Here is an 11645-nt window from a genome sequence, read left to right as displayed (position 1 = left end):
TCCTCACTAAGACCAAAAAAGTGGACCACATCAGTCCAGCTCTGAGGTCTTTACACTGGCTGCCTGTCCATCAGAGGATAGACTTTAAAGTCCTGATGGTGGTCTATAAAGCTCTGAATGGTTTAGGACCAAAATACATCAGTGACCTCCTGACCCAGTATGAACCTTCCAGACCCCTCAGGTCATCTGGATCCGGTTTTTTATCAGTTCCCAGAGTCAGAACCAGACACGGGGAAGCTGCATTCAGCTTTTATGCTCCTTATATCTGGAACAAACTCCCAGAAAGCCTCAGATCAGCTGAAACACTCAGTTTATTTAAATCCAGGTTGAAGACTCACCTATTCTCAGCTGCATTTGAATAAAGCACCAAATCCACACTTTTAAGCTTAAATTTCAAAACTTACATTTAACTACTGATTTTATCTACTGTTCTGATTTTATCTGTTTTGATTTTATATACTGTTTTGTTTGTTTGTAAATTAGTTAGTTTGTTTGTTTGCTTGTTTTAATCAGTTTTAAATCATGCTTTTTATTTGTTTTTGTTTCTAATGTCTCTGTAAAGCACTTTGAATCACCTTGTTGTTGAATTGTGCTATACAAAAAAACTTGCCTTGCCTTGCCTTACTGCTCTAACTGCATTGAACTGAACTGAAGGATGTTTAGACCTGCAGCTGAAGATGAGGCACTGAAATGGTTTATTATGAGAAACACGGAAAGGTCACTAGGCTAATCGGTCACTAACTAACATTTCCTTATGTTAAACCCAAATAATTGTTTCAATTTAATAATTATATAGACTATCTCAGGGGTCCCCTATTAAAATAGCTGGAGGTCCACTACTTCCGCCATCCAATCAATCTGGGGTCCAAACATTTTAAATGAACCGACAAAAATATTTTTGTTCATTTTTGCTTAACATTTAATTAATAATATAGACATTTGTCTTGTAACTACTGATCAATTATTCATATGCCAATTAAATCATTTGCTGAACAGAAAAAAAGAGACCATGTACTATTTAACACTACTGGCTTGGACAACTGAAGGAACTCTAAATATAACCAGAGCAAAGCATGGGAAGAATGACAATAAGAACAATAAAATGTAAGTAGAGGAAAGAAATTACAATGAAATTGTGGAAAATTTAGTACAGATTCAAGAGAAATTAAATTTTCTGTTACAGTACACTTAAACTTAGGTGTCAGAAGGATGAAAATTTCCATAACACATTTGGGAGCTTTGAATCTTACTAAGACGATCAAGTAAAGAAGTACAGTTGTAGCTGATCAATTTGGATAAACTCCAACACCACAAACACTGAGAGAAGGTTGTGAGACTTAAATTAGCATAGGTATCATTAGAGGCCAAATACAATTTTTATTCCAGTGTGTGCTTTTTAATACTGCAAGGATTTTTAGACATGCGAGCCAAAAGTACTGACGCATTTTGGAGCCAGCTTCGTGTAGCTATTTAAGGAATGTTTGGAACCTTTCTTTGGCCTGAGGGTTGCTGCTTGATCACACCTTATATTGCCTCAATCCCCAGTGTATTTGATCTTCTATTTCCTGTAGCGCCACCTTTTTAAAAAATTATTTATAGCTACAAACAAGACCTACCACAAATCGTTTTACTTCCTTAACACAAATGAATAAGCCATGGCTTTAGTGTAATGTTACCAAAGCAGTGACTCATTTTCTGCTCAAACCTGCCACAGTTTCCCTGTGGTATTAACATTAAGTAGAGTCTTGAAGCGAAATGTGTTAAAGCTCTTCTTTCTTCTTCAAGATTATTTGCCGCACCATTTCAGCAATTTTAGGGCGAATTTCTTTGACAGAGACTTTTGGTCCCCATGCATCCACCACTTTGCCGTTAACGTCAATTAGATACTTCCAGAAATTCCAGTCAGGCTCCTTTCCAGATGCCTCTGTAAAAGATTAAATGACATAGATGTATGAATAACAGGTTCGTGTAAGCTTGTAACCTTTAAAAAAAAAACATTATTTGTTTTAAGTTTTGCTTCAAAGGTTTCTATTTTTCCCCTCTCTTTTTTCTACACCGCACACGACTGCTCTCTCATAACCCCCCCCCCCAAAGAGGCAGTTACTCACCAAGAAGGTACTTGTAGACATTGTTGGCTCCAGTGCCAACAACAGCAATTTTGCTGAACAGAGGAAAGGAGACTGCGTAGACTCTGCGCACAAAGCTGTCAATCTCCTTGTCACTGCCAGGCTCCTGCTGTCCAAATTGGTTACAGGGGAAGGCTAGCACATTGAAGTGATATGGACCAAAGTCCCGCTGGAGCTGCTGCAGTTGATTGTAGTGTTCCTCAGTGAAGCCACATTCACTAGCTACGTTTACCACCAGGGAAACCTAAAGCCACCAGAAAACACTGTAAAAACACCACAAAAGCTTTCCTAGCTTAATATGTGTCAGTATATATGTTTCTTTAAACATGCATAATTAAATGAACTACTTGCAGTTTTATTTGCATGTAGTTCACATAAAGTTGGCAACCACTGGATTGAATCACCCCACTGTACAGTATATGTTGGATCTATGAAGCTATATGTGTTAGTTAAAGGTTGCCATTGACCAATTTTACAAGGCTGCTGAGGATGACACATTCAGTGAAGAGGCCACCTGCTATAACTGAAACAGATATGGATATTTTTTCATTAATTTATGTTAAATAACGGTTACTTTCACTGAGACCATATCTGATGTAAAATTGTTTGTTTAGTTGTCTCTTTTTAGACTATTTTTGTCTTTATTGCACTGTGACAGTGAAGATGGACAGCAAAGTGGAGAAGGCACTAGGGCTGGGCGATATGACCCAAAATTCATATCTTGATATTTTTTAGCTGGATGGCGATATACAATATATATCTCGATATTTTTTTTAAGCCATAAGGTAAGAACAAAAAGAGAGTTCTTAGTCAAAGCTGTGTCCCAGATGTCACACAGGCACTTTTATTAACATACAGCGTAGATGTACATGAAGAAATTACTCAAAAATAAATTATCAGCATTTATTATATAATAATGCTCCATAAATAAAAGAAAACAATGATGTTTTTGTGCATAACAAAAAGCTCACAATTGTGCAGTCAAAATGTAAACTAAAAGACGCTGAGCATAACAAAGACAGATTTCACAGCTGCTCTTTTCCCAAGTTGTACTGCGTGACTGACAGCCTGGAGTTTGAAATCTGCTTTGTAACCGTGTCTCTTAACAGGTGCCATTTATGGTGCTTATACACACACAATACGGTAATATTACGTTGAAGCACAGTACGTATCACTCCGCGAGGCTCCGGAATACGGTAGCCTACTGCTCCGACAATCCATCAAGCGGTGCAGCTCCGTAGCTTTCCAAAGTGGAACTAAAACATTTCTTGACAGATTGCTGAGCGCCGTGTACCACATAAAATCGGTTCGCGGTCAGTAGGCACAACCAGAATTCATACATACAGAAAATGAAAGGATTTTAGGCCATGCATGTCGTTAGCGCGGTTAGCTCGCTAACACGTTGACGCCGTCCAGCCTCACACACGGGGCGATCCGCGGTAACTCGTTAACGGAGATTTGCCGTGTCCAGCTTGCCGTTGCCTGCAGGTGAAGCAATGGGGGAGGGGGGAGTTGTGTTCAGTGAAGGAGAGGCGAGGCCCAGTAACGTTGCAGAGAGACAAAAGTGGACGAAAGAAAGGCAAACTTGCGACTCCACGAGTATAATTATAACATAACATATACTATATCGATATAAACGATATTGTCACATCTTATATCTCGTACGAAAATATATCGATTTTTTTTTTTTTAAACTTGATATATCGCCCAGTCCTAGAAGGCTCACAGGCCAGACAAAGACTCCCCAGCCACAGCCCTAAAACATGACTGATCTAGAGCAGCGGACCCCAACCCTTGGGCCACGGACCAGTACCGGACCATGAGTTGTTTGGTTCCGGACTTGAGGCTTGGGTGTGAATTTTTTTTATGGTTTCTTTTGGTCTTTATCATTGTTTTTTATTGTTTTTATTGTTAACTCTGTTTCCCTGGGTGTTTTCCCGTGTGTTAAGAATTAATTTTTTTTTTTTTTTGGTACTGCTACTGGTTTTATTTTGTTGTATTTATCCACGACATCTTGCAGTCCGTGAAAATATTGTCGGACATAAACCATCGCGCAAAAAAGGTTGGGGACTGCTGCTCTAGAGGAGATCTGCACGGAGGAATAAGCCACAATAGCAGCAACAGTGTGTGAAAACCTTGAAGACTTGCAGAAAACATTTGGCCTCTGTCATTGCAAACAAAGGGTATGTAACAAAGTATTGAGATGAACTTTTATTATTGACCAAATACTTATTTTCCACCACAATCTGCAAAGAAATTCTTTAAAAATCAGACAATGTGATTTTCTGGATATTTTTTTCTCATTTTGTCTGTCATAGTTGAGGTATATCTATGATGAAAATTACAGGCCTCTGTCATCTTTTATATATATACACACACACACACACACACACACACACACACACATATTGCCCCACTGTGTACAGACAGACAGACAGGCTCCTTCTTCAAAAAAAGCAAAAGTGAAGTCTGGCCGTCCCACTGATTGACTAATTATTTGAACCACAGATAACTGTGATTTAGGCCTTTACATGTTACAGACGCCATTCACAGATACAGAGACTAATAAGCATCCTAATACACATTAATACATGTCACAGCTTCATACTTTAACTCGCAGTTAAACTACAGAAGATCATCACTGCAGAAGTATGGCTTCCTGAGAAAGCAGTGTGTAATCTTATCATCTAGTGACATCTGGTGTCAAGATAATACAATTGCAAGTCTGACATATATGACATGGGATACTGAAAATATCCACATCTCTAATAAATTAAGCTCTTTATGTGTCTGGTACCATATCTCAAAGACAGTTAATATGATTAACTTCAAACTTAGTGGGTGTAATGCTGAGAAGGTAGCGTATGGGGTCATTGGATGACTCCCATTTTTTGAATTAAAGTTACTGGTAGGGCTGCTGTTTTGGCAGTCCTTGATGCCTTTTATACAGTGGCCCTGAGAGGTCAAGAAAACACCAGCAAATAGAAATGCACCCCAAAATCACACAAAGCACAACTCTAGTTAAAATAAAACAAAACAAACAAAAAACTCGAACAAAATACAAGAAACCACAGTTACACTACAGTATGATCAAGGACTATAATCAGCATGCTGGAATCTGCGACAGTGGAGTGGGAGTTCATCCACAGAATGTGGATCTCACTGAAGAAGCAGCTGGTGTTGATTTATTAGTCACAAAGTACAAAGTCACAAAGTGCCGATATCTTATTTTTATAACTTAATAATAATGTGTGACACACATGCATATAGAATGAGAAGAGGGTGTGAAAAGAGTGAGGTGAGGTGAGGTGAGGTGAGGTAGGATGGAGGAGTGGAGACGGAAAACACAATAACCCATTAAATGAGAGTGACTCTGTTCGACTGTTTTCAACTATGGGATGTGCACAAGGACATCAAGGGAAAATGGTTCAAACAAGTCCTTGACATTATACTGCTGCAGATGTTATGTAGAAGTGCTTACCCTAATTGTGTGGATGCCTTAATAGGCATCCACACTATTGAGTTCCTGTTTCTCTTTATTCTTTATTATTCCGGGTGTTTCCGTACACTTTTCGCCGTGGATCTACTTCCACAATTTTTGTGCTATTTTCACCGTTCAAACTCTAAACTGTTCTGCTCTTTCTGCTAATGCCGGCTATGACTTTTGGTGTTTATTACTATTATACTTTTTAAAATATTACACTTTTTTCCTTTAATTTGTCCCATTGAAATGAATGGGAAACTTCCACAATTCTGCTAAAACTTTCTTGTCTTTGAAACTTAACTACTTCCTCATACTTTCACCTAGAAACTCCATTCAAACTTTAAAACGTTCTCAAATGATTGGGCTATTCCTGTGTGATTCAGCTTTTTCAGATCTTCTACCGTTTTCATCTTATCTCTCTTTAAGTCTTCAGTTGCAAAATTGTGATTTTTCAGAAAATACATGCGTTGCTATGGTTGCTATGCAATTAACTCAGAGGGGACAGTGAAACTGTTTGAATTTTCTCTGCATGTCCAAACAACTTCTTGCTACTCGCTCAATTTCCACTCAAGCCCCACAAATTATACATCAAAACGTAGGTATTTTTGCTGGCTTTCAGAAAATGTCACTATCATTGTTGTGGGACTTATAGATATTTTGCAAATCTCCTCAGAGTAACACAAAGTCAGAAAACTCTCCATATAAACTCAATGGAGAGTTTGTTCAAAATCACCGCTGGATTTCTCTGATGAGAGGCATTTTCAAATTGTCATATCTCCTTAACGAAGCAAAGTTAAGACATGATGCTTGTCCCCGTATATCTTCAGACACTCCTGACGCTCACAATTCAAGAATTTCTTTCTCACCTATTACCGTTCTGAAATGAGTTGGACTTGTTTGAGGGTAGGAAATTTGTCCCTCGCTCAGATTTCATCAGATTTCAATCTCTGGAAATGAACCACTTTTTTCTCTCGTCATATCTTTTTGATGGATTTCCACAGAGCCCTGAAAATTTCCATGACTGTTCACCAAAACCTGCTGTTTCTTACGGTGAAAGAATGATTTTGATGCTCCATATAGATTTAGAGTTACCAAAGGTTGTTTGAGAGCAAGTCAAGGCAGTTTTTGCTTCGCCTCTACTCAGTTACAGTGTATTACAAGTCATATATCTTTAATAATTTATGTTTTATCTCTGAATTATGAAGACCTGAAGATTCCCCCATCTCTTCTGAATAAAACGATGCCTGAATGACCGTTCTAGCCTCTACGGTTAGGAAATTATGGCCATTTGTTCGAGGGGAATCCTGAATGTCAGAAATACACTGAAGAAAACTCACACCTCTCTCTGTGTCTGTGTGTGTAAGGGCTGACTACAGCAGGTGCAGCTAATTTAACTGACCTACATATACCAAGCCCAGACTCTCCACAGCTCCTGTTCCCTTTACTGTCTGTGTATGTGTGTCTGTGTATCAATATTTCTCCTATGTTTAGGTATTACTCCTCAATCATAGTATTTCTGCTAAAGCAAAGTACTTCTACTACATCTTAGTACTTCTGCTAAATCATAGTATTTCTGCCAATTCATAGTATTTTTGCAAAATCATGGTATTTGTGCAAAATCATGGTTTTGAGGCCAAATCATAATATTTCTGTTATTTTATAATATATGTGCTGAATATATTATATGTGCCAAATCATAGTATTTATCCCAAATTATAGTATTTATGCCAAATTACAGTATTTCTGCTAAAAAGCAGAAATAGTCCTTTTTAGCAGGATTTTCTGCCAAAAGACAGTATTTATGTTAAAATATAGTATTTCTGCTAAATCAGAGTATTCCTGCCAAAACATTGTATTTGTACTGAAACATAGTACTTCTGCCCAATCATAGTATTTGTACTAAATGATAGTACTTGTGCCAAATCATAGTATTTGTGCCAAAGCATCGTATTTGTATGGAGTCACAGTATTTCTTCTAAATCATGGTATTTCAATCAAATCTCAGTAGTTGTTGTTAAAACGCAGTATTATTGCCAATTCATAGTATTTGTACCCAATCATAGTATTTTTGCCAAATCGTGGTATTTGTGCCCAATTAATAATTCTGTTATGTTATAGTATTACTACTAAGTCGTAGAATATCTGTTATGTTATAGAGTATCTGCGGAATATAGTATGTGTGCCAAATCGTAGTATTTATACCAAATTACAGTATTTGTGCTAAAACATAGTATTTCTGCCATATTGTGGTATTTGTGCAAGAACATTGAACTGTTATGTTATAGTATTACTACTCAGTCATAGTATTTCTGCGTTGTTATACTATTTGTGCGAAAACGTAGTATCTCTGCCAAGTCATAGAATTAATGCAATTTCATAGTTTTTTTTAGGAAATCTGTTATTTTATAGTATTACTACTAAGTCATAGTATTTCTGCCAAATCATAGTATTTGTACTAAATCATAGAACTTGTGCCAAATCATAGTATTTGTTGCACATCATAGTATTGGAACCAAAACATAGTATTTGTCCCAAAGTATCGTATTTGTATTGAGTAATAGTATTTCTTCTAAATCATAGTATTTCAATCAAATCTCAGTAGTTGTTGTTAAAATGCAGTATTATTGCCAAATCATAGTATTTGTACCCAATCATAGTATTTTTGCCAAATCGTGGTATTTGTGCCCAATTAATAATTCTGTTATGTTATAGTATTACTACTAAGTCGTAGAATATCTGTTATGTTATAGTGTATCTGCGGAATATAGTATGTGTATCAAATCGTAGTATTCATACCAAATCACAGTATTTGTGCTAAAACATAGTATTTCTGCCATATTGTGGTATTTGTGCAAGAACATTGAACTGTTATGTTATAGTATTACTACTAAGTCATAGTATTTCTGCGTTGTTATAGTATTTGTGCTAAAACGTAGTATCTCTGCCAAGTCATAGAATTCCTGCAATTTCATAGTTTTTTTAGGAAATCTGTTATTTTATAGTATTACTACTCAGTCATACTGTAATATCACTGTGTTATGTAGTGGCTAAGTAGGGGCTGTTTACTAAGTGCATCAGTGTAAATAGGTCATCTCTTGTGTTGGAGTGCCCTCTTGTGGCGCCTTTTGGGTAGTGCCTTAGTAAACGGGAACACTGTAAAAAGTGGCATCAGACTGATTTGTAGTGGAGGAATTTGTTGCCAGTTTTCTTAATCTTTAATCTGTATGCATGTTGTAATGCATACCCTGTTCTTAATCATAGAAACCACACCATATCACCTCTCCACATCCTCCTACTGTATGCCATACCTCCCTGTACCATCCATCTGACCGCAATAAACTCCACCTGTGGTAATCTAATCCCTGGATGTCAGCCTCTCCTTCTGACCGAGGATAGTTATAGTATTTGAGCCAAATCATAGTATTTGTGCTAAAACATAGTATTTCTTCCAAATCATAGTATTTGTGCCAAAGTATAGTATTTCTTCCAAATCATAGTATAACTGCACAATAAAGGTTCTTGAGCCACATCAGTGTTTGTGCCAAATCTTAGTATTTCTTCTAAATCCTAGTAATTCTGCTCAATGATAGAATTTCTGCTATGCTGTAGTACTTTTTTCCTAGATTGTAGTACTTCTGCTAAGTCAAAGTATTTCATGTAAATCATAGTATTTCTACCAAGTCCCAGTGTTTCTGCTAAATCATAAATAATGTTTTAGTACAAATTGTATGATTTGGCAGAACTTTCTGTGTTCCAGCACGAATGCTATGATTTGGCAGGAAAAAAAATATTATTTAGTATAAATACTAAGTTTTAGAAGAAATACTATGTTTAAACTTTAAAAAATTCTGCTATTTCTGCTGATGTGTGTTATGACTTTTGACCATTGAAATGAATGGAACACATTATCAATGTGGTCACTGATTTTGCATGATGGGCTGAGCTGTGTTTTAGCTCAGTGAGATAAGCATCCGTTCTCAGACTGGGAGGCCTGGGTTCAAATCCAGCTTATGGCAACATTTCTTTCACTTAACAGTTAAACTTTTTTTAAACTCTTTTCAACACAAATTTCATCTTTTTCACCCCTTTTCAGCAAAATTTTCAGTTTTTTTAACCCCTTTTCAGCACAAATCCAAACTTTTTCAGCTCTTTTTCAGCAAAAACCTCTTTTCAGCAGATTTCTGCTCATTCAGCTCTTTTCAGCAAAATTTTCAGTTTTTTCTGCTGTTTTCAGAAAAAAACTCTTTTCAGCAGAAATTCTGCTGATTGAATTCTTTTCAGCAGAATTTTCACCACCTTTTTTTTGCCCAAATTCTGCTAGCACAATTGTCAATCTCTCCACCGTTTCTTTGTGAGAAAGTGTTTGGCTCAGTGAGCTAAATAGCTGCCCTTTGACCAGGAGGGCCAGGTTCTAATCCTGCTCAAGGCATTTTTTTTTTTTTTTCAACTTTTTCAGCTTTTTTCAGCAGATATCTTCAGCGTTAAGGCATCCACACAGCATTTTCGCAGGAAATGCAAATTTTTCTAGTTATTAGGGTTATTTTTCTAATATTGGATGGTCTTTGCCTTGTAATATAAAGTGTCTTGAGGTGGCTTTTGTTGTGATTTAACACTATAAATACAACTGAACTGAAACTGAATATAACATTTTGAAGTGAGATGCAGTGAATAACTATCATGCTGTGCTACTGTTGTCTTCAACTGGTTCAAAGATCATCCATTTTTTGGACTCACTGAAAAAGAATGCAGGTTTAAAAGCATTTCCCACTGGCTTCACTTTTTAGACTATAGCTTTGCTTGTCTTTGGTATCCAGTACGTATTACTGAACATCTTTGAATGTCAGTGTGTGAGCAAGTGTCTTATCTTAATGGTTGTTTGTCTAATCTACAAGGCAGCACAGCAGGTCCAGCAAAGTTCTCATGTGTAATGGAACACCAGTTTTCAGTCTTGCTTTTACATTTAATTATTCCTTGCTGACATGAAATGTAAATTGGAACTTTACGTACACTCAACCCATTTAGGCACTGTACTAGTTACAGTAACTCTTCCTTAAAAAGTGCACCGCTACAGCTCTGTGGTGTACAAACTGTGTTCATTCACCTGTAGTGTGTGAAAGATTTATAGTTTAATTTGTCTGTTTGTGTTTATGGTTAAAACAAAATCCAGAGAGTCTTTCACCTTATTACAAAAAGGATATCTTTTTGAAAGATACCGTCTATAATAATCATTTAAAGCTCCATGATTAAGAATTTGGAAGCAAATAAAGTCAAAGACAGCTAAGTCAAAAAAGATGCAGTTTGTCTTATTATTATCATTTTATATAAAGGTTGTCATATGTAATATACATCATTGTTGCATTATTACGTTTATTTATTTTTATTTAGGTGTATATCAACAGTTATTGTAATAACTGGGGTAAAAACCAAACTCATGTATGTTCCGTTACCTCTGATGACGGATAGAGTGAAGATAGAATGAAGTCTTCAGACAGATTAGGGCTAACGCGGTCTGGTGATCCGTAACTTGTTTGAATGAAATCTCAGCACTTTCTGCAGCTTCAGGGGCTGCAGGCCTGCCACGTAGGCTATCCGGGCTACGTGACGGGACATCCCCACCAGCAGCCCACAATCAAACTGATTCTCATCACTGCTGTGTTAGTTACATCTACAAACAACATTTCATGGAGAGAAGTAAAAGAAAGAAAGAAGCCAACATTCCCATGCAACATTCATTCAAGCAAAGGGCTGGCGTGCCGAGAAACTGCGCTCTAACATCTGTAGTTTAAGCTGCTGTGAGTCGTACTTACCGAACCCCGATATTTCTCCAGAGATACCAGCTTACCCCTGCTATTCACAACTTTAAAAGTATAAAAGTCTTTCTGTTTGCTTTCAGCGAGGCTGAAGAAAGTCAGTAACACTGTGAGCACTGCAGGAAACATCTTTGCAGTCAAACCACCAGCGGAACCAAGATAAACTCCTGCAGTCTTTCTCCGTCCGCCCCGCAGTCACCAGCAGTCTGCGCACCTCCTCTGCAC

The 11645-nt window shown here is 37.1% G+C and overlaps 1 protein-coding gene across 1 annotated transcript; it reads right to left on the bottom strand.

Moving 5' to 3' along the window:
• Positions 1–608: 608 nt before the first annotated feature.
• Positions 609–11618, bottom strand: gpx7 (glutathione peroxidase 7). The gene is made up of 3 exons (XM_026147043.1): positions 11418–11618; positions 2109–2370; positions 609–1924 (listed from the first exon to the last, which is right to left on the bottom strand). The coding sequence occupies exons 1-3, from the start codon at positions 11547–11549 to the stop codon at positions 1761–1763; spliced, it is 558 nt and encodes a 185-aa protein (XP_026002828.1). The 5' UTR covers positions 11550–11618; the 3' UTR covers positions 609–1760.
• Positions 11619–11645: the final 27 nt, after the last annotated feature.

Source organism: Astatotilapia calliptera, chromosome 17 (assembly GCF_900246225.1).
Source record: "Astatotilapia calliptera chromosome 17, fAstCal1.2, whole genome shotgun sequence".
Taxonomy (NCBI): domain Eukaryota; kingdom Metazoa; phylum Chordata; class Actinopteri; order Cichliformes; family Cichlidae; genus Astatotilapia; species Astatotilapia calliptera.
Note: the sequence above shows the minus strand (reverse complement) of the source record. Positions and strands in the feature narration are given on the sequence as shown.